The 23,295-nt window shown below is 34.4% G+C and overlaps 1 protein-coding gene across 3 annotated transcripts in view; it reads right to left on the bottom strand.

Annotated features, from left to right (window-relative positions):
- NLGN4X (neuroligin 4 X-linked) overlaps nucleotides 1-23,295 on the bottom strand; it is a 316,482-nt gene that overhangs the window by 25,311 nt on the left and 267,876 nt on the right. For 2 of the 3 annotated variants that reach the window (XM_027842430.1, XM_027842431.1), the window contains one exon: nucleotides 768-953. In XM_027842430.1, coding sequence (XP_027698231.1) covers nucleotides 768-953 — 186 coding nt within the window. Of the gene's footprint in view, nucleotides 1-746; nucleotides 954-23,295 lie in introns of all 3 variants that reach the window. The other variant, XM_027842429.1, reaches the window with a different exon arrangement.

The raw sequence follows: 23,295 nt of genomic DNA, 5'->3' as shown, positions 1-23,295 counted from the left end.
ATTATAATATGCTTTGATAATGATTTGTTTCAGCAATTGCATTAAACAAATGTTTATTAAATGATTACTAGGTTTTAAATTCCTTACAGCACTGAAATTCTGATTCTGTATTTGTCCTATGTGCAAAATCCCCCAAATAATTTTTAAAAAATTAACATTTAAGTGCTTCAGTTAAATAATGTGATATAAATATTGAAGTAAAATACCTGTCACTATTTTTATTAAGCTATGGCACAAGAATAAGGGAGTTTTTTTTTTTAAATCATGGCTAAAAGGTGAATGGTATTAATACTCTATGCATTAACTCTCTGATATTCCCTTTCATATTATATTTACTATCTCTGCATCCACAGTCATTAAGAAATAAAACTTAGGCTGAATAAGGTTGAATAAGAATTTCATAAATGACTATTATGATCATACATAGTAAAAAATAAGCACAGACAAATTAGAATTTGATAATTTCTAAAAAAGGCATTAATGATCCAACCAACATTATTGTTAAATCACAAACCTAAATTGATTCTTTTTTTAATGGAAAAGAAAGTGAAATAAAAACTGGCTGGGGATAAGATATGGTAAGAAGGGGGAAGAGGAAGAGGACAGCTTATACAAGGAGCACTACTTAGGTTTCTGTTGTTTTTTTTAACAATATAGCTTTATCATTTAATTCAGATAGGACATTTCCTTCATTGTGAATAAAACAAACAAATATATTTATTTCTATTTATTTTACTTTATTTTGATCAGAGTGGAAATCATATTACCTTCTGAATAGTGAGACAAGGTCAAGAGGCTAACACAAGATGCTCCTGCTCCTGAGCCAAAGATGGTTACTCTTTTTGGATCCCCTCCAAAGGATCCAATGTTTTCTTCAATCCATCGTAAAGCTTGTATTTGGTCAAGCAATCCATAATTGCCTTTTGCTGCCTGGTCGCCAGTACTTAAAAAACCTATAAACAAAAAAAAAACCCTTGTTTTTAGTTATCAACTATAAAAAAGCACAAAACTAAATGTCATTATATTTTTTGGTAAACCGTGTCTTGTGATCTATTTTCCCAATAATAATAATGTACAATTAATATAGAATTATCTTGCAAGCCAAAAGTGACTTCACATGTTGAAAATTAAAACTCTTAGAATACTTTGAATAGATAAATAAATGTAACAACACCATTTATGTGACTGTAGAAACTTTGAAAAAAAAAGTTTACATGAACTGTGATGAGAGACCTTCAAAGACAATTTATCCCAAAGTCATAAAGAGGAAACTGGATAAAGAACAACAAAGTAATGAAAAATTGGAGGAAAACATATATAACAAAATTATTTTCTCCGTCAATGAATGTGGAGCCACAACATCTGGATAGTTCCTGATATGCTTCATGAGGAAGTAGAAATGGTACTATCGAAAGAAAAAAAAAAGATGAGATTAGACTACGCAGAGAAAGAAGGGAGGATCAGGTTGGAGGAGACGCAATTTTGAGTCTGAAGAACCAGGATCAGGAAACTATGGTCCATGGGCCAATTTATAAAAATGTAAAAAACTTTTTTGGCCACATTGAAAGAGGGGGTAGGCTGGATCTCAACCCTCAGACTATGGTTTGCTAACCTCTATTATAGATGGATTAATTCTTAAGATGTCAAAAAGAGAGAAGGATCCCACAAGCTTAAAACAAAACAAACCACGAATCATATTTATTGTAAAAGAAGGGGGGTGGGGTTCACATAAAATATCAACTGCTCATTCATATGCTTAATTTGCCACCTCTGCACAATTTTATGACAATAATCTACAAATCTATTGTGGGTCTCATTCAATATTGATTCTGGCAATTAACCCATGAAGCAGGTGCTATTATGTCCATTTTATAATAAGAAAACTGAGGCTGAAAGTTCAAATGACTTGCCCAGGGTCACACAGTAAGTTTCTAAGTGGGACCCAAACTCAGGTCTTCCTAAATAGATATAAAGCACTCTATTGACTATGCCACCTAACTGATGAAAGTATGAAAAAAAAAAAGCAAGTTTTAAAAAACAGCATTCTATAGATCACTTTCTCAGTTACATAATTGAATCAAAGATAGGGAATATAGGGTCCTGCTCTGCTTACTTTTTGTTTACCAAAACAAAAAAACAAAAACAAATTTTAATACAGTAGTTCAAAATGAAACTTTCAAGGTTCTCATCTAAAAAGGTGCTTCTCCTGCAGAGATCCTTTGAAAGTTGCAACAACAGAGATAATTTTGTTCACTAACTCTCTGATTATTAATATCAGGTAAAGTAAAGAATAGTAATATGCACTGCTTGGCAGAGACATTAAGAGGATATCTAGTATGCATCCCAAAGGAAAAAGGGGTTGCCTATAGGTGGTTGTAAGTCAATAGGGATTTTGCAGAAGTTTATTTTGAATGAAAAGATTTTTTTCAGTCACATCTAGTGACCTCTGCCTGATCTCAGTTGCAGGAATCCCCCAATTTGTCTTTACTTGCTATAAAACACAGAAGTGCTAAGTTACTGTATGATCCCTATTGTTCAAGATCAAGTTGCCAATAGTATCTACAGAATTCCCTCACCCCCAAAATCCAAAAGAAAAAATCTACAATAATAATAACAAAAACTGCCCTCAATTTTGTCAAAAAAATAAAATAAAATAAAAAAATTACTGGCCTAACTCAAGGAAACCCTTACCCAGAATCAAATCGATTATAATTTGAATTTCCCATGTGACCAGCCTGCTTGAGCTAGGTGGTACAGTGGATAAAACACTGTATTTAGTGTCAGGAAGACGAGTTTGAATCCAGACTCAGACACTTACTAGCTGTGGGACCCACATGCAAGTTATTTAATCTGTTTCCCACAACTTCCTCAAATGTAATAGGGTATAATAAAAGCACCTACCTCCAAGTATTGGAGGGTGGATCAAATGAGATATTTGAAAAGCACTTAGCACAATGCCTGGCATATAGTAGGCACTTAATAAATGTTTTCTTCCCTCTACAGATGGCTTCTTATGGGGGCTTCCTCCCTATTTTTAGGATCATAAGTTCCACCTCATCTTTCTTTTCTCTTGCTTTAATGAAAATCTGTTCTACTACATTATGACTCCTATGGTGTTTTCTCTAACTACTGAATTTAAACTATCCCTGGTTTATAATAGTGAGATATCTGCAGATGACATTGAGCTTATTGCCTACATGCTACAGAATAGTACAGTTTCTTACAAATCAGATTCATAAGCCCTCAAAAGGGTTTGGCATAACTATTTACAAATGAAAGGCCAAATAGATGAAAAAAAATCCTATAGCCTAGACTACAGCAGCTCATATAGTAGACAGCCTATAAAGCTGATTCATAAACACATATATATTGGACAACATCTTAAATAAGCTAAGACTAGAACTCATCAGGAATAGGTGGGCACTTTGGATTGCCTTTGGAAAATTGTTCATTGCTTTGAATGATTCAAGGTTTCTCCTTGAATCAAAGGAAAATACTTTTAATTCAACGAGAAACTTGTTTCCAATCCTGGTGTTAAGACACAAAAGGGGGTAAAGCAATTAATGGTGGTGCTTCAACATCTATTTAGATTAAGGGAGTTTGGGAGACTATGATGGAGGGCACATCTTACCTAGTGGGGATTATGCAGGTAGATAAAGGAGTAGAGTTAACATGGGAAAGAAAGTCTTTCTCCATGCTTTGTCCTGCACTCCCAGGTGTAGGAGTTTCTCTGTCTCATTGCAGCAGAAGACAGCTAGAGTGAGCAATTGTGGTCATGAATTCCTCACCAGTCAATGAGCTAGCAGTCCATGCGATCCTGAGCCCCTATTGTATTCTGCTATCCCCTTTGCCTGTGTAGCTCCAACTGTAACTACACTAACATCAATATTCTTCTAATATGGTTTATAGTTGTCAGTCAGAAAGTATCACAGTGTTAAAAGAATTAAAGTTTCATGTTTACTCTAACAGATGAAAAGCCGATGAGCCAATCATGCTTTCTGCAGTCAGACGAATCCCTGACTATCTTATTTTCACTGTGCTGATCAGTTCTTAACCCCTACTGCCTGAACTGTTCACTACTCCCTTTTGATGTTTTAATTCATTCTCCTTGATGCACAAAAACTATTTTTAGCATGCTAGCTTTGACTACATGGTCATTTGGAGAGCAGTGGAGACGAGGTAGGCAGAAATGGACTGGAATGAACATAATACATTTACTCAGTGCATCAGCTCAGAGGACAAGACTCTAGGGCTACGGCAGTGGAATGACAAGGAGCTATCCCACTGCCCCATACTCCCAGCACCAGGCCTCTATCTTGCTTTAGGATAGCTTATGATTATAAATGAATGAAGCAAATAAATAAATGAAATAAACATGTTTGTTAATTGACTGAAATAACAGTATTTAGGAATTTTTTTTTTTTAAGTGAAGCAACTGGGGTTAAGTGACTTGCCCAGAATCACACAGCTAGGAAGTATTATTTGCCTGAGGCCAGCTTTGAACTCAGGTCCTCCTGACTCCAGGGCCGGTGTTCTAACCACTGCACCACCTAGCTGCCACTATTTAGGAAAGTTTTCATAACATATGTTCAACTAGTAGTCTTTGAACCAGTGTTAATATTACTTTTTATAATTTTGTAATACATTATAAATTCTTATATAAAGCATATTATATACTAAGTAATCACAAATACATATTTAATATGTACTATATTTATATACTTATATTTATATATATGGGCAGCTAGGTAACACAGTGCTGGGCTTGGAGTAAGAAAAACTGATCTTCTGGAGTTCAAATCTGGTCTCAGATATTTAATACCTCTGACTGGGCAAGTCAATTAACACTGTTTGTCTCAGTTTTTACATCTGTAAAATGAACTGGAGAAAGAAATGATGAACCATTCCTGTATCTTTGCCAAGAAAACCCCAAATGGGGTCACAAAGAGTCAGACATTACTGAAAAATGACTCAACAACACTAACAAATAAAGACTAGAAAGAATGTTATATACAAACCTGTATTCAGTCCCCTAGATGGTACAAAAGTCCAATATTATAACTTCAGTAGCAAGAATCAAAAAGATGTCATCAACTGGGAAATAGCTAAACAAATCATTTTACTTGAATGTAATAAAATAGTGCTGTGCTATAAGAAACGATGACTGTGATGAATACATACAAACATAGATAGATCAACATGAACATATGCAGAGTGAAGTAAACAGAGCCAAGAAAATATTATACACAGTGTCTACAACAATATAAACAAAAAGAACAACTACAAAAAATCCAAAATTTGAATGTTGCAATATTATAAAGAAAAATATGGACCAAAATAAAGAAGACATTCTTACTTCATTCTTTTAGATAAGTTAAAGGTCCACATGTATTGTACACTCCACATATTTACAGACTTTTTTAATCAGTTACGTTGATTTTTTTCCTTTCCCCTTTTCTTTGTTTCTTTAAAAATACTATTTATTATAAATATAGAGCCATTCCTCAATTGAAAAATGATCAAAGGATGCAAATAAGTAATTTTCAAAGGAAGAAATAAAAGCTATCAATAATAATATAAAATATTTTTAAAAATCACTGATAATTAGAGAAATATAATGAAAACAACTCTGAAGTACCATTTCATACCTATTAGATTGGCTAAGATGACAGAAAAGGAAAACGACAAATGCTAGAGGGCATGGGGGAAAACAGGCACACCAACGGATTGTTGGTATACCTATTAAAATGTATTAGCAAACTGTGCATACCCTTTGACCCAGCAATACCACAACTAGGTGTATCCCCCAAAGACATCATAGGAAGAGGAAAAGTATCTATATGTACAAAATTATTTACAGCAGCTCTTTCTGTGGTAGAGAAAAATTAAGAACTATGGGGACATTCATCAATTGTGAAATGTCTGAACAAGTCATGGTATATGAGTGCTATGAAATACTATTGTGCTGTAAGAAATGATAAAGGGGATGGTTTCAGAAAAACCTGGAAAGACCTATGCAAAGTGAAAGGAGCAGAACCAGGAAAATGATTTACACAATAATGGCAATATTACAAAAATAATCAACCGTGAAAGACTAAATAACTGATCAACACGATGACCCATCACATTTTCAAAGGACTCATGATGAAAAATACTATCTGCCTTCAGATGGAGGACTCATGGACTCAAAGTGCAGACTGAAAGCATATTTTATCCTCTTTCTTTCCATATATCTTAATTAACATTTATTGTATACTTATTGTACAGCTGTGATAATGTTTATAAGAAAAATACCTGACCCAGGCTTCAGTATATTTCAAAACATACTTAACTCCTTAATGGTATATATTCCATTAAGGCTATGATTAGATTGAAGAGTTTTCTGGCTAGACCTTGAAAGGAAACTCCCAATTCCTAACACTGACAGAAGATGGAGTGTGATGATATCACAGAAATGAATCATTCCTTGACCTCACATAGTTTATAAATCCTTGCGACGTGAGCTCCCACAAAAAGAAACATTGGAAATAACTGTTTCAGATATCTACACAGAACAAAGCAGTCTTCCATCCCTTCACTTAGCCTGAGTGTTTTCAGGAATGCATATGCAAATTTAATCCTGGATTTCAGCAAATGAGCCCCTAATGTCATGAGAAATCGCTTTTCATAAATGCAAGGACACGTGACATTTAGGAAACACAGTCTGAAGTTTGAAATAAATTGTTTCTTAAATTCAGGGTGACCTAAATGTAGCACTGATTTGCAGGACTGTACAATTTCCATCCACTCCAAATTTTCTTCCATCATATCTAATTAGCAGTCACTAATTAGTATTTTATGCTAAGCATTCCAAAGCACCTTTGGTTATCACAGGACCCCCTTTTTTGTCAATTTTCCAAAGAATGAATACAGCTGCACCTCCCAGAGAAATTCTTTTCATATCATTTCTCTATTAGTTGGTCTTAATAATGAGAGTCTTAGTACAGTACTTATAACAATAAGACTATCCTCTCTTTCTATTTAACACTGAAGAAAGAGATGATTAATTCTTTACCACCTCAGTAATTTTGTGGAAGAACTGTTGTTCCTCCTTTAACATATTTCTCTACTGCTCTCTTCTTCTCTCTTTCTTTCTTGATTGTCAGAGAATGACCTACTTGCTGATTTTGTTACTGCAGTCCGGAGTGGAGTTCTGTAATATTCTGTAAATCATAAGTCTTTATTAAAATCAGAACATTGGCCTCCCTGGGAGACAGTGACTATTGTAACCTTTAAAACAGCAAGGTAATTAATATTCTAAGCCCAGATGAGTTTTTACTTTTCCAATAACATTATGTTAAAACAGGTTGCTCTTTGTGATTTAAAATGCCTTCCAAACGGTTATCGATGACTATCTGAAATTTTAGACAGATGAGTGCTTTTGCTGTTTATTGTTGTTTTTAAAATAATTCTTAGATAAGATATATTTACTGCAGCAAGGTAAAGGGCTGAATCAGGTGAAATTATGGATAGAAAAATGTTCATTTTATTTATGAGGATTTTGCCAAAATCATCTTTCAGGTTTAGGGGGACTACTTATTTATCCCCGCATTCTATAAACCCAGAAAGTACCTTGGTGAAGGAAGAGGAGAAGCTATAATGATAGTAATTGGTGGGATACATAAAGAAATAAAATTTCTTCTTCTTCAGACTTTTCTCGTTCTTCAGTTGAGCTTAACATAAATAGGGTGATTAGAGTAGACTTGGAAACTTGAGTACAGATATAGGATTTGGAGAGACAGGGAAAGAGAAAAAGGGAATAGAATCGCTTTCCAAATCCAGGCTGTCTTTGGATTTCTCAATTGGAATCTCCTAGCCATGTTTTCTAAGTGGACTTACAGACATCTCCTTTGATTTGCAGAGTCTCCTTTGATTAAAATCACAAAGCAATTCCTTCTCATTTAAGAATTCAAAGTTATTGTGGAAATGACATTGAATTTGTCAATGGATCTATGATTATGCCAGCATAGACCGATATGTGAATGTCAGGGAGGTCAAGCCTGTGCTTTAGTACATCCTGGATCAGCACTAGATTTTTCTACATTCCTTAATGAAATAGGTGGTCTGCGTGTCTAAAGCTTAGGATATTAAGCAGATGTCTGTTTTCATTTGTAGTTATAGATGTCTTTAAAGCCCTCAGGCATGCCGACTAACGCCACATGTAGCTTTTAGATTTTACAGTTGTTTAAACCACAACTTTACAGTCAGCAGCCCCTATAATGGCAGAGTAGAGGATAGAGACACAAAAGAAGGCATTCTGATTCATGATTTCACTGAACTATAATTCATACACCAAGCCTAGTCCTTTTATTTGAAACACTGTAAATATAATATATATAATGTTAGCATAAAATGTCTTGCAAAATGCCATGTGAAATTATTATACTTTATAAATAATAATCACAATAGATTAGACTTTAAATATAATTCATGGAATTAATGTGATAAGAAACAAGAATTACCACATTTCCTACCATGTGGTCAAAACTGAATTGTTACAGCAAAAGTCTAATTTTATCTTAATGATAGGGACAGAGTTGAGAATTTATAAAAGTTATTTTAGTAATTTCAAGATTTCGGATGTATTATTTTCTCATTCTGTATGGTAGGTTTGAAAAGAATGACTATCCAGAGCTCCAGAAATTAGTCATGGGATGTGTGATGTGGTTTTTATCCTACTCTTGGTCACTGGAATGGAACCAACCTAGGTCAAAAGAGATCAAAGGTATAATAATATGACAGTTGTTTAGTAGACCATGTGACATGCATTAACAGCTATGGTCTTGTTTCTATTAAATAAGTTGCCTACCAATACCAGCACAGATGGTATTCTTTGTGAAACAGTATGGTATAGTGGCTAAAATTCAAGGTTAGGTACCAGCAAGTCGTAGGCGCAAATCCTAACTCTGACACAAATTGTACGACTGTGGATAAGTCAGTTAATTATGCTGAGCCCAAGTTTCCTCATTTGTAAATGGGAATAATAATACCTATAGTGACTAATTCAAAAGGTTGCTTCAAAGCTCAAGTGAATAGGCATGTAAAGTGATTTACAAATTTTAAAGTGCTGTATAAATGTAAAGTTCCTCTCCTTTTAAATTCTGAATCACACACACACACACACACAAAGGATGAATATTTCCATATACAGAGTAGAACATAAATGATGATGTACATGAGACTGTGAGTCTCGTGTATATCTTGCTTTTATTTTTAAGTATGTAATAAATTCAAAAAGTAACTTTCAAAGCAATCCTGCTTGTCTGTGGTTTCTTCTGGATTACCTTCTGTTCCTTTCTTTGCAATTAAAAATGTTTCAACTGATCTTTCCTTCCTTCCTTCTTTCTTACTTTTCTTCCTTCCTTCCTTCCTTCCTTCCTTCCTTCCTTCCTTCCTTCCTTCCTTCCTTCCTTCCTTCCTTCCGTCTCCCTATCTTGCCCAGGCTGGAAATGTAGTGGCTACTCACAGACTGGATCCACTGTCATGCTGGTAAATGTTTAACAACTGGCTCTCTGAAAAAATATTTGCATGACATACTTTGAAATATAATCTGCATTATTAACATTTTCTCCATCACTTTTTAAAGTCTAAAAAGGAAAAAAAAACAATAAATTATGATTGGTAGAATTTGCCTATTTTCAAGGTGGCAGCTGGTGGCACAGTGAATAGACCACTGGGCCTAGAATCAGGATGACCTGAGTTCATATACAGTCTTAGACACTTACTACCTTGGGCAAGTCACTTAACCTCTACAAGCATCAGTTTCCTCAGGTACAAAATGGGGAAAACAAGGGCACCTACCTGACAGAACTATTGAGAAGATCAAATGAGATAATATTTACAAAGAGCTTAGCAGAGTGCCTGGCCCATATTAGGTGCTATATAGATACTTATTCAACCTTTCTCTTCTCTGTACCCTGCAAGTGTCTAACCTTAAATTTTTACAGTTGGCTCTTGTAATTCTGCATGATCTGGCTCCAGCAAACTGCTGGTCATATGCCACAACTAATTGGGCATAGGAGCATTGATCTGCTCAATTCCCAATGTGAGTTCATTCGGCCCTCCTTGGGCAACTTGATACCCCCAATCTTCTTTTCCTGGAGGTATGGCCACATTGATGTCAGACTTAGTGTGGACATCCAATCAGTTTAGCCCACTGCAGCTCAGAATGCCTGAGTTCAAGAAATCTGCCAACTTCAAACTCCATAGTAGCAGGAATTAGAGGAATGCACCACTATACCCAGCAATATTCCATAGAGCTAAAGCAAGCATACAGATCAATGGACAAAATCTTGAAAAGATATCAGCCACAAATTACATAGTTATAAAATGTGGCAACAAAAATTATTATTAATCATGTGAAGAACAGTTGCCTACATTAGTAGTGTAGGCAGTTCCAGATTAGATGAAGATGCCTGGTTCCTCATGCTGCTTTCTATCCAATAATACCACATTCTTCAAAATTTCTACTCTTATTTCACCCTTTCTCTTCCACCTCTTATAATATCTCTTCTATCAGCTGAAAACAAAAGACAAAAATAACTCACACTAAGGTATAATTAATTGCCCATTAGGTTAAATCATTGGTAGTTGTGTGTGTGTGTGTGTGTGTGTGTGTGTGTGTGTGTCTGTGTGAGATTTAAACAATCTGATCTTATACATCCTAATGTATCTCCAATTGATAGAATATGTCTGGGAAATTATTTAAGTTCTACTATCTATCTCAGTGATAATTGTTGAGTCCTGACTTTTCTCCCCCTTTCCCTAGAAGATCATGGATCAGTTTTTGATGACTCACTTTTGAAATTTCAACAATTTCTATATTGGAGGGGCATTACAGCTGTTATCTCTGATACAGGTCTAGGAATTATTTTGGAATTCTAGTTTATCAGAATGGTTAAAGCAGCTTCATCAAGACTGAACATCTTAACAGAGCCACATGTGGATTAAAGCTGGGTCCTAGAGCAATTTCCATGGTGGTATTAGCATAGAATTTTTTTTCTGTCCCCTAGGACCCCTGCCCAACATTGATAGCAGAACCATTCATTGTTGTGCAATCAGTTGGTGTGTATTTCAAAATATAGCCCTGGGATAGAATGTTTTCATTTCAAAATCATATTTTAAAAACTATACTAATGTTATCCAATATGTCATATACATACTCACCTGTCACTTTCAATAATTCTTTCCTTTTAATCAATGTTCAACCCATTCCTCTCTGCCTGTTCTAATCTTAGCCATTCTTCAAGGCCAAAGCCTGTCTATGCTTAAAGGCCCAATTCAAAGTACAGCTTTAAAGACAAAACAAAGGGGCAGCCAGGTGGCACAGTGGATAGAGCACTGGCCCTGTAGTCAGGAGGATGTGAGTTCAAATCTGACCTCAATCACTTGATGCTTCCTAGTTGTGTGACCCTGGGCAAGTCACTTAACCCCATTGCCTAGCAAAAAAACAAAAAACTCTTTTGAAGTTGTCAATCAATAAACATTTATTTTTTAAATGTTATTTTTAATTTATGAAATAAAACAAGGACTTCTATAATACAGCAGAATTTAAAAAAAGATGATTACTCATAAAACTGAAAATCTATTATGTACAATTTACTATTCCTTTTAAATATATAATAAAGTTATCACCTTCCCTCCCTTCCTCCATACTTAATATGTCCCAGGCACTGTGCTTATTGTTGGATTGATATGTTTTGTTTTTACATTACAAACATTAACAGCTTATTCCTACTTAATGAGAGGTCTCAGAACAAAGTTAAACAGTTAAGTAAAACTAATAATACTGTGACCTCATCTGGAAAAGTCTGCAGCATTTCACATTTAGAGCTGCTTTTCCCCCTCTTTTTATATAAAAAAAAAACTATTAACATAAATATGTTTTCTCTCCCTCCTACATCTAGGCCCATTATAGTTTTTTTTTTTTCCTATTCAAGTGAGGTGTGTTACAAGCTAAAAATTTTGCATGCATGGGATTAAATATAAGCACTCTACTATATAAGGGACACTATACTACAGTAATTAAGTAGGTAGCTTCATGGAACCTTTCCGAACAGTTTCCATGTGTTTCACCCTCCACTAAACTATTCATTCTACGAACTACTCACTTCCCCACTTTCTCAAAACTCTTTACATATCCAAGACAACAGGGGTAAGTTGTTAATTCTCAGGGGATGACATTGTAACACGAGAGAAAAAGGAAGACTTCCGAATTAATGAGGATCTCCAGACCCAATTACAGTTTCTTTTCCTCTTCAATTCTCAAAATGTCACTGAGAGTGATGATAACAAAAAGAAACAAAGGGAATAAAAATTTGGAGAGCAGTTTGAGTCTGGGATCTGGGATGTGAGCCAGTCATAAAATTGGTTTGAGAGAAATTTGACTCTAGGGAAAAAGTTCAGTTAGAATAAGCATCAGTAGATGGATCTCTGTTTGCTCTTTGAAGTTGCATGGAGAAGATATTTCAGCATTTAAGGCTGCTCATTCACTTGTATGCCTACTATGTGAAAAGTACAGGAAAATAAAATAGTATGATTTTGAAGTTAAATTCAATTGCTTTTTAAATAGGAGGAATCCTTGGGGTAGCTATGTGGTACAGTGGATAGAGCACCGGCTCTGGATTCAGGAAGACCTGAGTTCAACTCTGGCCTTAGACACATAACACTTACTAGCTATGTGACCCTGGGCAAGTCACTTAATGCCATTGCCTAGCCTAAATAAATAAATAAATAAGAGGAATCCTAGAGATTAAAACCTTTGGCTTTAATCATCTTTTCAAAGAGTCTTAAAATGTTTACCTATACAAGATCCAGATAGGCTCTCACATTCTAATGGTGAAATGAACCAGTAGAAGGCAACTTTGAATTAATTTAAAATATTTTAAAAGATGATCTACATACTAAAAATAGCTTGTTATTATATTGTAATATTATATATTATATTGATAAATACAGACGAAACTTATCTGGACTTTGTATAGCTCATCACAATGTTGCCAAACTTAGAAAGTCTTCATGAGTCTCTATCTTCATCCCTCTTATCCCTATTACCACACACAAAGAAAAATATCATTTTGTGGCCAAACTTTTGTTGCATGATTCTTTCAATTTATCTATGATCGCCTGGATCTCTAGCAACTCATTACTTGGACACCTTCATGAAAACTTTCCAGGTTTTACAGTTCACTACACAAACTGTTGCTTCATGATCCTTTCAATTTATCTAGAATCCCTTGAATCTCCAGGAATTCATTACTGGACTCATACATAAAAACCTTCCAGGTTTTACAGTCCACTGACAACCTCAAGAACCCAGGGACCCCAGAACACCATTGGGTTGTGCCAGACTTCACTGGAAGAATACCTAAAGTTGTATAAATAATAATACACAGTCTATAATAACTCCACTCAGTTCATCATATAAGAAGCATAGAGGTCTCAGTTTTCTTATAAATTGAAATGATTAGACTAGAAAACCTTTATAATTGTTCAGTCCTTCTCTGTTGTGTCTAACTCTTTGTGACCCCATCTAGGGTTTTCTTGGCAAAGATACTGTGGAATGGTTTGCTATTTCCTTCTCCTGCTCATTTTACAGATGAGGAAACTAAGGCAAATAGGTTTAAGAGACTCGCCCAGGATCACAAAGCTAATAAATGTCTATGGTCAGATTTGAATTCAGTAAGATGAGTCTTCCTGACCTTAGGCCCAGCACTCTAACCACTGTGCCATCTGGCTACCCAGATAACCTTTACATCCCTTCAAATTCTAAAACCCTATTAGCTTTTTGTCTGATTTTTATTAGAACCAATTGGCTGATTTTTACCCCACAGAACTTACTTAAGATCTGACAGTGCTTTATTCAAGACAAGTTATATATTTAATGTCTTTTTCCCTTCTTCAAATAGGAAAAAAAGTTCATCTATTATTAACTGATCTTAATGTTTTTCAAAAGTAAAAAGGTACAGAATGATCCTGTTCTTGTTTTGGCCTCTTATTCTATTTCAGTGATTTCTTATGATTCCAACTTTTACATTTTTTCTCATCTGCATGACTTTAAAACCACTGTCTGCTTAGATGGTTTTAATGGGTGTGTTGAAGGAGGTCTTGTATCTCTCACTTAACATGGTCTTTATTGCTATCTTCATCCAGGATCAGCACCTGTCAGACTGCAGAATGAATAACACGAAATGCCAGAGTGCAGAATGGATAGCAGTGTTCTACATATCTTTCATTTAACAACATTTCAAGTACAGTGGCATAGGCTCAGGGAATATATGGCCAATGAATATATGTCCCATAAGTGATAATCTAAAAAACTTAATACCCCAAAACTACTCTTTTAGGAAACAATAAGTATTTAAACTATTTAGGTGTTAATCTTTAATGTTTTACCCTACTATGGAGGTGATTCTGGATTCTTGAAGTTCATTCTGGTTGAGAACACAAACTCTGAAAGTTGTTTTATATAGATATATCTATACATATGCATATACATATACATATATTATGTCAGTATGCATACACAGTCACATATGCTCATGTATGTGCATATATCTATGTGTGGATAGATAGGTAGATGACAGATTTTTTGACTATGGTAACATGTAAAACAAAAAATAATACAAAATAGGTCTCAACAGTGACTCCCTTTTATTTCTGCAAGAATAGTAGCAGTGGCAAAAAGGGACACAGAGTATTAAGAATCCTAGGATTTTTATAATGTCTGTAATCATTAACAGAACTCTTATTGCACTCTAAATATGGATCATTGTCCCATGAGCAAAGAATAGACATACTACTAATTAGATCTTGATATTCTCATTATAAATTAAGACAGAAAACAAAAGGAAGTTGTAGGGAAATGGAAGGATGGCTCACAGGTCTTCTTTGGAAATGCAAACAGAGTTGCAGTTGGTAAAGCTGGTTGCATTGTGTCACCAAAAGCAACAAGAAACATATTTCATGGAACACTTGGTTTTTTCACATTGCAGTGCTAAGGATATGATTTTTGGGAAAAGGCTACCATAAAGAAATTGCCTTTTATGCATCAATGAGAACTGCAGAGGATGAGGAGTTAGATAATTTCTACAAAGTAGCCTATAAAGAGCCTCTGAATTAAATCAATATATATGTTAATAGTCAGTGAGTCCAATGCAAAGATGAGCATAAGACAGAGTGGGAAAAATCTTGGGAAAAAAAAAAGACTGCCCAAAGTCCCGTAGACTACATAGAAGCCCCACAACTTATCATGAATACTTTCTTCAAGAAAGACAGTTGGTATGTCCAAAGGGCTATAAAAATGCACATACCCTTTGACCCAGTAATAGCACTTCTAGGGTTGTATCCTAACAAGATCATAAAAATGGGAAAAGGACCCACATGTACAAAAATATTTATAACAGCTCTTTTTGTGGTAGCAAAGAATTGGAAATTGAAAGGATGCCCATCAATTGGGGAATGGCTGAACAAGTTGTGGTATATGAATGTAACGGAATACTATTGTGCTATAAGAAATGATGAGCAAGCAGACTTCAGAAAAAACTGGAAAGACTTGTATGGTGAGTAAGTGAGCAGAACCAGGAGAACACTGTACACAGTGACAGCCATGTTGTGAGATGACTAACTTTGATAGACTTAGTTCTTCTCAGCAATGCAAGGATCTAAGATATTTCCAAAAGTCTCTTGATGGAAAATGCTATCCACATCCAGAGAAAAAACTATGGCGTTGGAATGCAGATCAAAGCATACTATTTGCTCTTTTTTTTTCTCTTCTGTTTTGTTTTGTTTCTTCTTTCTTGTGGTTCATACCTATTGGTTCTAATTCTTCTTTACAAAGTGACTAATGTGAAAATATGTTTATTAGGAATGTACATGTAGAGCCTATATCAGATTGTACACCATCTTGGGGAGGGAAAAGGAGGGAGAAGGAGAAAGTATAAAACTCAAAAGCTTGTGGAAGTGAATGATGAAAACTAAAAATAAATTAATTTTAAAAAAGAAAGATAGTTGGGAGGAATTGGACATGATAAGCATCAAATAACAACTTTTTCTATGTCCAAAATGGAATTGAATAAAACTTTAAAAAATATTTATTGAACCTGCAATTTTACTGGTAAAGGGAATATATTATAATCTTAGAAAGTTGCCATGGGCAATGATTGGTTGAATGACTTACCTTGGTTTAAAGAGTCAGTAAGTATTCAGAAGCAAGATTTGAACCTATGTCTTTCTGAATCCAATTTCAATTATCTTTCCACCTGCTACACTGATGTTACCCATGTAAGAGTAGTTTTCACATCAGCTATCTGTATAGTCAGTCAGATATTGACAAGCTAGAGAAAAGGTCAAAATCAATACCAGATTAAAAGAATAAATTTAAGAAGATATGGCACGCCATTAAGATATCTCCATCTTGACACAAGCTATTGATGTAGAAAAATGAGAATGGGATAAAGAAAACAGAAACAGGCTCTCTTTTCTCGGAAACTTAATTGATTTAAACAATTGCCACAAGAAGACCAAAAAGTCTAGGAAGTATGTTAATCAGCAACTATTAATCTCTTAACTGAGCAGAGGTAAATGGGAGAGGAAAGTGATATTGGCTTAGATTTTAAATGCATTTTTAAAATTTTTTTTTGGAAAATTGTAAAAAGAATATGATGTGGATCATCTCACAAATCAGATGAAAAAAAAACATTAAAAGGAAAAAATAGTTTACAAAAAGCTTAGCAAGATACCCAATCCAATCAAATTAGATCATTTGAAAATGAATCAGGAAGGAGGAAAACACAGAAATGGTCAGCACAAAAAATCTATCAAGATTATTATAATGAAACTGTTCTCTCCACCTATGACTGTGAGTCAATCACACTGGGCCCTAACATTGGTGTTCCCCATGTGCAACATAACAAAGTAGAAATGGCTCCAAAGAACATAAAGATGAAAAGAGCAGCTGGACAAGGCCATATATTCATACAAGAGGCCTGTGCTGCAGGCAATACAATTTAGAGAATGTTAAGGGATCAGGTTTTAGGAGATTAGGATAAAAAGGATACTAAAAGGAGGGAGGAATTAATGTTATTACTACAAGAAAAAAATGTGTAACTACCAACCTATGGGATTACATGTCAATCACTAACATGGTTTTGAATATAATCTAAATACACATCAAAGGCATCCTTGATGAAGGAATGAAAATTTAACAGGCAATCTTTTGCAAATTACATTCTATAGCATATCACATCTTGATAGTCACACAATTTGTTAAAAGCTATAAAAAAAATACAATCTCTCATGGTGCTTATTGTCGGTCAACTATTAGGAAAAAAACTGCTCATTTAGATCAGTAGAGAAAGATACTACCTCTCATCTGGACTATTGTACTAGCCTTTTAATTGTCTCTCTGACTCAAGTTTCTACCAATTTATCCTCTACACAACTGCAAAAGTGATTTTCCTAATATGTAGTTCCAACTATATCACCAAAAGACACTCAATAATCTCAAGTCACTCTCTATTCCCTCTAGGACCAAATATAAAGTCCTCTGTTTAGCTTTGAAAGTTCTTCACAAACTGACCTTTGCCTACCTTTCCATTCTTCTCATACATAACACATCCATGCATTCTATAGTCCTATCAAATTGGCCAAGTTAAGTTAGTTCATACAACACTTCATCTTCCATCTCCATGAATTTTTACTTGCATGTCTAGAATATACTCTCTCTTCACTTCTACCTTTCAGAATCCTTTATCCATCTGCCTCTGTCATTCTATTATTATCCTCGTCTGTCCATCCATCTCTCTGGGCCAGAGTCATAAAGGATAAAAAGATGTGAATAGGTTGTGATATACATCACCGGAGGGAAGACATCTAGAAATGATATCACAAATCCGGTGCAAAATCTAAGAATTCTAATGATCTAAATGTCTGGGTGATATTCAAGGCTAGATTTTGGAAAATTGAATTATCAAAGGAACTCAATAGCCCAAATTATGTGTGGTTTCATGTTGAAGGATTGAAGAATATATATGTCAAAAATCATGTGAAATCAATGTCAAATACTATAAAATAACTGATCAGAGTGCAAGTGGTGATTGTTGCATATTAAATTTTTTCCAATGTAGAAAGAAAAAAAAGAGTCTAATCTTATATTGCAGAAACAGACCAGCTTGCAATATCAGATTTGATTCTAGATCTATCCCCCTGAAAAAGGATAAACAAGGCAAAGTTTATATTTGTAATATTCTCTTTTACTGGTACCTCAGTTATGTGTAAGAATAGCTATCAACTATTTCCATTCCCATCAGTCTGATAAATATTTATAGAGTGAAGTAGACATGCTGGTTTGATACTGCTACTGCCTCTTAGGTAAGAACTGATAACAGTTTACAATGTCACCCTTTCCAGGCCTATGTGAATTTTAGTAAGAGTTCTTGAAAAATAAAAAAAATCTTAAAGCCCCAAAGACAAATGCCATTTCAAACACTGAGAGTTGGTGATTTTTTTTTTAAATTAGGGACTTTTTATAGTGCTCCTGAAATCATTCTGTATAGGTGAACAACCAGAAACTTCTAGAGCTAGATTAAATTGACTCAATGACAAAAAAAAAAATGAACTATCTAGCTATTTAATCTCCAGAGCTGTGTTAAGACCAGTGATATCTCAACAGGTAGCTGTTAGGAAACAAATTAAAAAAAGAACTGATTTGGAATAAAAATCTAGCTCTTTAAAACTAGAACTCATTAAAACAAACACATAAAACTGAAAAGGACACTAAATTTTGTTGGATTTGTTTCTTTGTCCTGGCCTGTGATTTCATCAGCACAGGGAACTCCAAGTGTGGTAACTCCCACTACAGTCTTGAAGAGTTTTCATTGGTAGAGGAGGAGAATGATAAGGGCAGAAAGGGCATTGAATGTGGAGTTACAAGACTTGGTCTTGAGTGCTGATTCTACCACTTCCTCTTAATAAAATTACTTTTTGACTTTTAGTTCCTCTGTATAAAAGGAGTTGATGATATTTGTGCTATCTACATTGTAGGTGAGAAAAAAGTGAGAAAAAAGCATAAGTCTCTGTCAATAAAAATGAGGTTATTTTGTGTTTTGCTTCTAATTGTTTTCATTTCAAATCACAGAAATATTTTTCCCAGTACTTAGCGTCATACTAATTGTGTGGTATCTTTACACATATTGATCTAACTTATTTGTTTATGGTTTATTGAAAAGATTTTAAAAAAAAACATTAGCTATTTCAGAATATTTAAAATATGCTCATAAGTCCTATTATTCATTCACACATAAACAGATAATACCAATAATTACATGCATAGAAAGCTTTTGGTCAGCTAGGTGGCTCAATGGATGGAGCACTGAGCCTGCAGTCAGGAAGACCTGAGTTCAAATGTGGCCTCAGATAACAGCTGTGTGACCCTAAATAAGTCACTTAACCCTGTTTGCCTCAGTTTTCTCATATGTAAAATGAGCTGAAGAAGGAAATGGCAAACCATGCCAGTATCTTCACTAAGAGAACCACAATTGTGGCCACAAAGAATCAAACACGACTGAAATGATGGAACAATAGAGAGCTTTAAGGTTCACAAAATACTTTACACATATTATATTTTTTGTTCCTCACAATAACCCTAAGAGACAGGTATTATTGTTATCCTTATTTTACAGATAAGGAAATAGACTGTGAAGTTAAGTCAGTAAGCCAAGGCCACACAGTTAGTGCTTGAAGCAATATTTGAACTCAAGTCTTCCTCATTCCTAATACAGAGTTGTATCTATTACACCACCTATCTCCCAACTCCAGTTATACGAGCTCAATAGGTGTTAAAATTTAAAACATTTTTAAACCTACCATTAATTTTAGATAATGAGAAGTTAAAAATATGGAGGAAAACAGTAGATTTTCTGCATCTCAAAGTTTCTTCCTGTGTTTGTATGCATGTGTTTTCTGAAGGTTTACCATTTGAACTACACACACGACACACAGAGCAAGATTATTTCTATCTATCTATAGATAGATAGATAGATAGATAGATAGATAGATAGGCAGACAGATAGATAGATAGATAGATAGATAGATAGATAGATAGATAGATAGATAGATAGATAGAATGTGATAAATAGGAAATAATTGAAAGACGGAAAGCACTGGAATTAAGAGGGGTTAGGGAGGTTTCCTGTAGAAAGTAGGATTTTAGCTGGGACTTAAAGGAAGTCTGGGAGGTCAGTAGTTGGAGCACAGGGAGGGCGGGGGGTGGGGCGCGGTGGGCACTTGAAAAGTCTTCTCTTAGTTGTTTGAAGAAAGGTACATATCAATAATCCAGTATTTGAACATGACACCACTGCAGTTCTTCTCACTGTCTGCAAATGGTTTGACATGAAAATAAAACATTTAATTTTTATTATTAATATGTTAATTTTAATTATTTAGATTAAATTACATAGATGACTTCTTAATCTTGCCCACTGTTATCTGTTAAATACTATTACTTTCTAAACTTCTGTATGAAATAGCAAGTACAATATCATATATCTGGAAATACTTAATATATGATTTTTATTATGTTAAGGAAATTTTCTTTGTTTTCTTTCTTTTTCACCCTCTAGTCACTGAACTTCATATCTTCCTACAAAACAGTGAGATTGCAATATTTATTCTTTATGTGTATAGTAAGTGAATTGTTCAATCCTTCCTTCATAATGTTCTTTAAATGTCTTTTGAGCTATACTGATCTCCTTTAGGCGTAATCATATCTCAATATTACTAATGTCAATTAAAAAAATCTTTAAAATTAGGGGCTATGTCTGTTAACCACATATTCTGTAAAATCTATAGGATCATGTGAAAATACTCAGAATTTTAATCTTATCTCAGACATTTACTAGTTGTATGACCCTGTGCAAGTCCTTTAACATCTCAGTCTCAGCTTCCTCCTTTATAAAATGGGTTAAACACTAATTCCTACCTCAGAGGATTATTTCAAGAAACAAATGACTCCCAGTTGGTCAACTAGAAACAATAGGAATGACTACAAAAATTAATTTGGGAAGGAAGTATTTATCTAAGGTTCCACAGATTTTGTCCAACAAATATAGTTGACAGGCCAGCTTACTGAATCCCTTGGTTAAACAGGAAAAACAATTGTAGGGGACTCATATCATATCAGTTTACTGTTTCAGGGTTGATTCCACAGTTCTGTCTCTACTAAATGTGTTAAAATGTGAAAAGGAAACAGTTATAATATCCTTACATGGAAATATCTGGGAAAATGAAGTCCAGTTGTTATATCAGAGTACACCCTGATTTTTAAATATCTCCTAACATTCATATTTGCATAATATAAGAAAGGAAATGCAATAGAGAGCCTGAAATTTATGAAACAACTGAAGAGAGTTTCAAGTATGGGGACATATATGACATCAATATAAAGAAATTTATAAGACAAAATAGCCTAAAACAAAAAGCAATATTTTAAAAAAGTAAAATGATGCAGGCATTCTTGCCATGGGTAAGCAGAAGTGCAAATAATAACAATGTATAATTCAGTTTGAAAGGTAATATAAGTCAAAAGGTAAGACTCAGGCGTGTTTAATCTATCTCATTATGACTTGTGGTTTCTCTTCTGTATGGAAAAAATATTTTGGCTATTGTCTCCCAAGACCTTTTGTGTTCTTTCTTGCCCTTTTCATATCTACAACTTTCAATGCACTACAAATTTTTATTGCTGTTCCAAAAACTGTCCACTAAAGCACTTCAGAAAATATTTTTATTGAGTTGCCCTTTCTTCTCAAAGAGGTTTTCCCTGCAAGTTAGAGCCTCTAATTCATTATTATTTCCTCTTCTTTCTTGTCTTTTTTTTCTCCTCTTCCTCCTTCACATTTTACCTTAGTTCTATGTATTTCCCTCCTGGTTGTGTTCTTCTGCTACATATCTTCCTATTAGGATTTATTAGTATTAAGTTCCTCACACAAAATGCTTATTTGATTAAGCTAATTTCCTCTATTTTGATTAACAAAATTTTGATGTTTCCCCTGTGCACAAAAATATCCCCAAAATAATTGATGCCAAAGGATAAAATGCACAAGACTCAAATCACTACATATCATTCATTTGTCCTTTGCCACAGGTACAACCAACAACATTCTCTTCAAACTTGTTAAAATAGTGATAGCTTTTGTGTTCTTTGTTTCAAAATAAATTCAGACATCATAAGAAAAATCCTTACATTAAGTTTAAATGATATTTTTACCTTTTTTTTAAAGTCCCGTATCAGCACTTTAAATAGCTGCCAAAATAATCAATTCCTTCCTGCTTTCATTATGAACTCAAGGTTGACAAACTTGATAGATAATGATAAAGACTGATCCAAAGGCTGATGCTCAGGGAAAATATTCTCACTTCAGTGCTCTAACATGTAAATCTTAGTTAGCATTCTTAGCTGCAGCATTCTCTGACTGATACAGCTACTGGGAAAATTCACAGAAAGAGAGGGGACTGATGATATGGCCAGACAAAAGCATTGTTTAGTTTGAAATTCTAAATTTGCACCTTGAAGTGGCAGATAACCAACTTGGTGGTCAGTGAAAATTTCATAGAACATGTATAATATACTCTTTCATATCCTAAAGAGTCAGATTTAAATATTCAATAACTGCTAAAGTCGATTCATGGTCTTTCAAGTACCTATTTAGTGTTATTGAAAAGTAAATTCTACTAGCACAGTTTCAAAGATTATAAATTATAATCATGGAATTATGGTGAGATCTTGTGAGAAACAGCCACAACCTTTCATTACTTTACTCATATATAACCTAAGATTCTGCCTGCCATTGTTCAGCCCAACAACTTACCAATCATTTATTATCTTTGTGAAGAGAATTTTGCCAAATTCATGGGGAGAAACAAAGTTTAGATAAGACATAGACCCTGACCTTGTGGATCTTATAACGTAGTAAGGAGATAAGATAAATATACAAATAATTACAATTCAAAATTATACGTGAAACTTAATGAGCTGTATAGGTAGGTGGGTGGGGGGCAGAGGGAGGTAATTTTATTACCAATTACCAAAAGTTCATTACCTTTTTTACCTTCCAGTAATAAAAGCACCACCTCTTCCTTTCTTAAAACAAATGGAGGAGGAAGAGGAAGGGGGAGGGATAGAGATCAATGTTTAGTTTTCACAAAATTCAATTTAATAAACATTTATTAAGTACTTATTAAGTGCCAGGCACTCTGCTAAGC

The sequence above is a fragment of the Vombatus ursinus genome, unplaced genomic scaffold, assembly GCF_900497805.2.
Source record: "Vombatus ursinus unplaced genomic scaffold, bare-nosed wombat genome assembly UNPS02014872.1, whole genome shotgun sequence".
Lineage (NCBI taxonomy): Eukaryota > Metazoa > Chordata > Mammalia > Diprotodontia > Vombatidae > Vombatus > Vombatus ursinus.
Note: the sequence above shows the minus strand (reverse complement) of the source record. Positions and strands in the feature narration are given on the sequence as shown.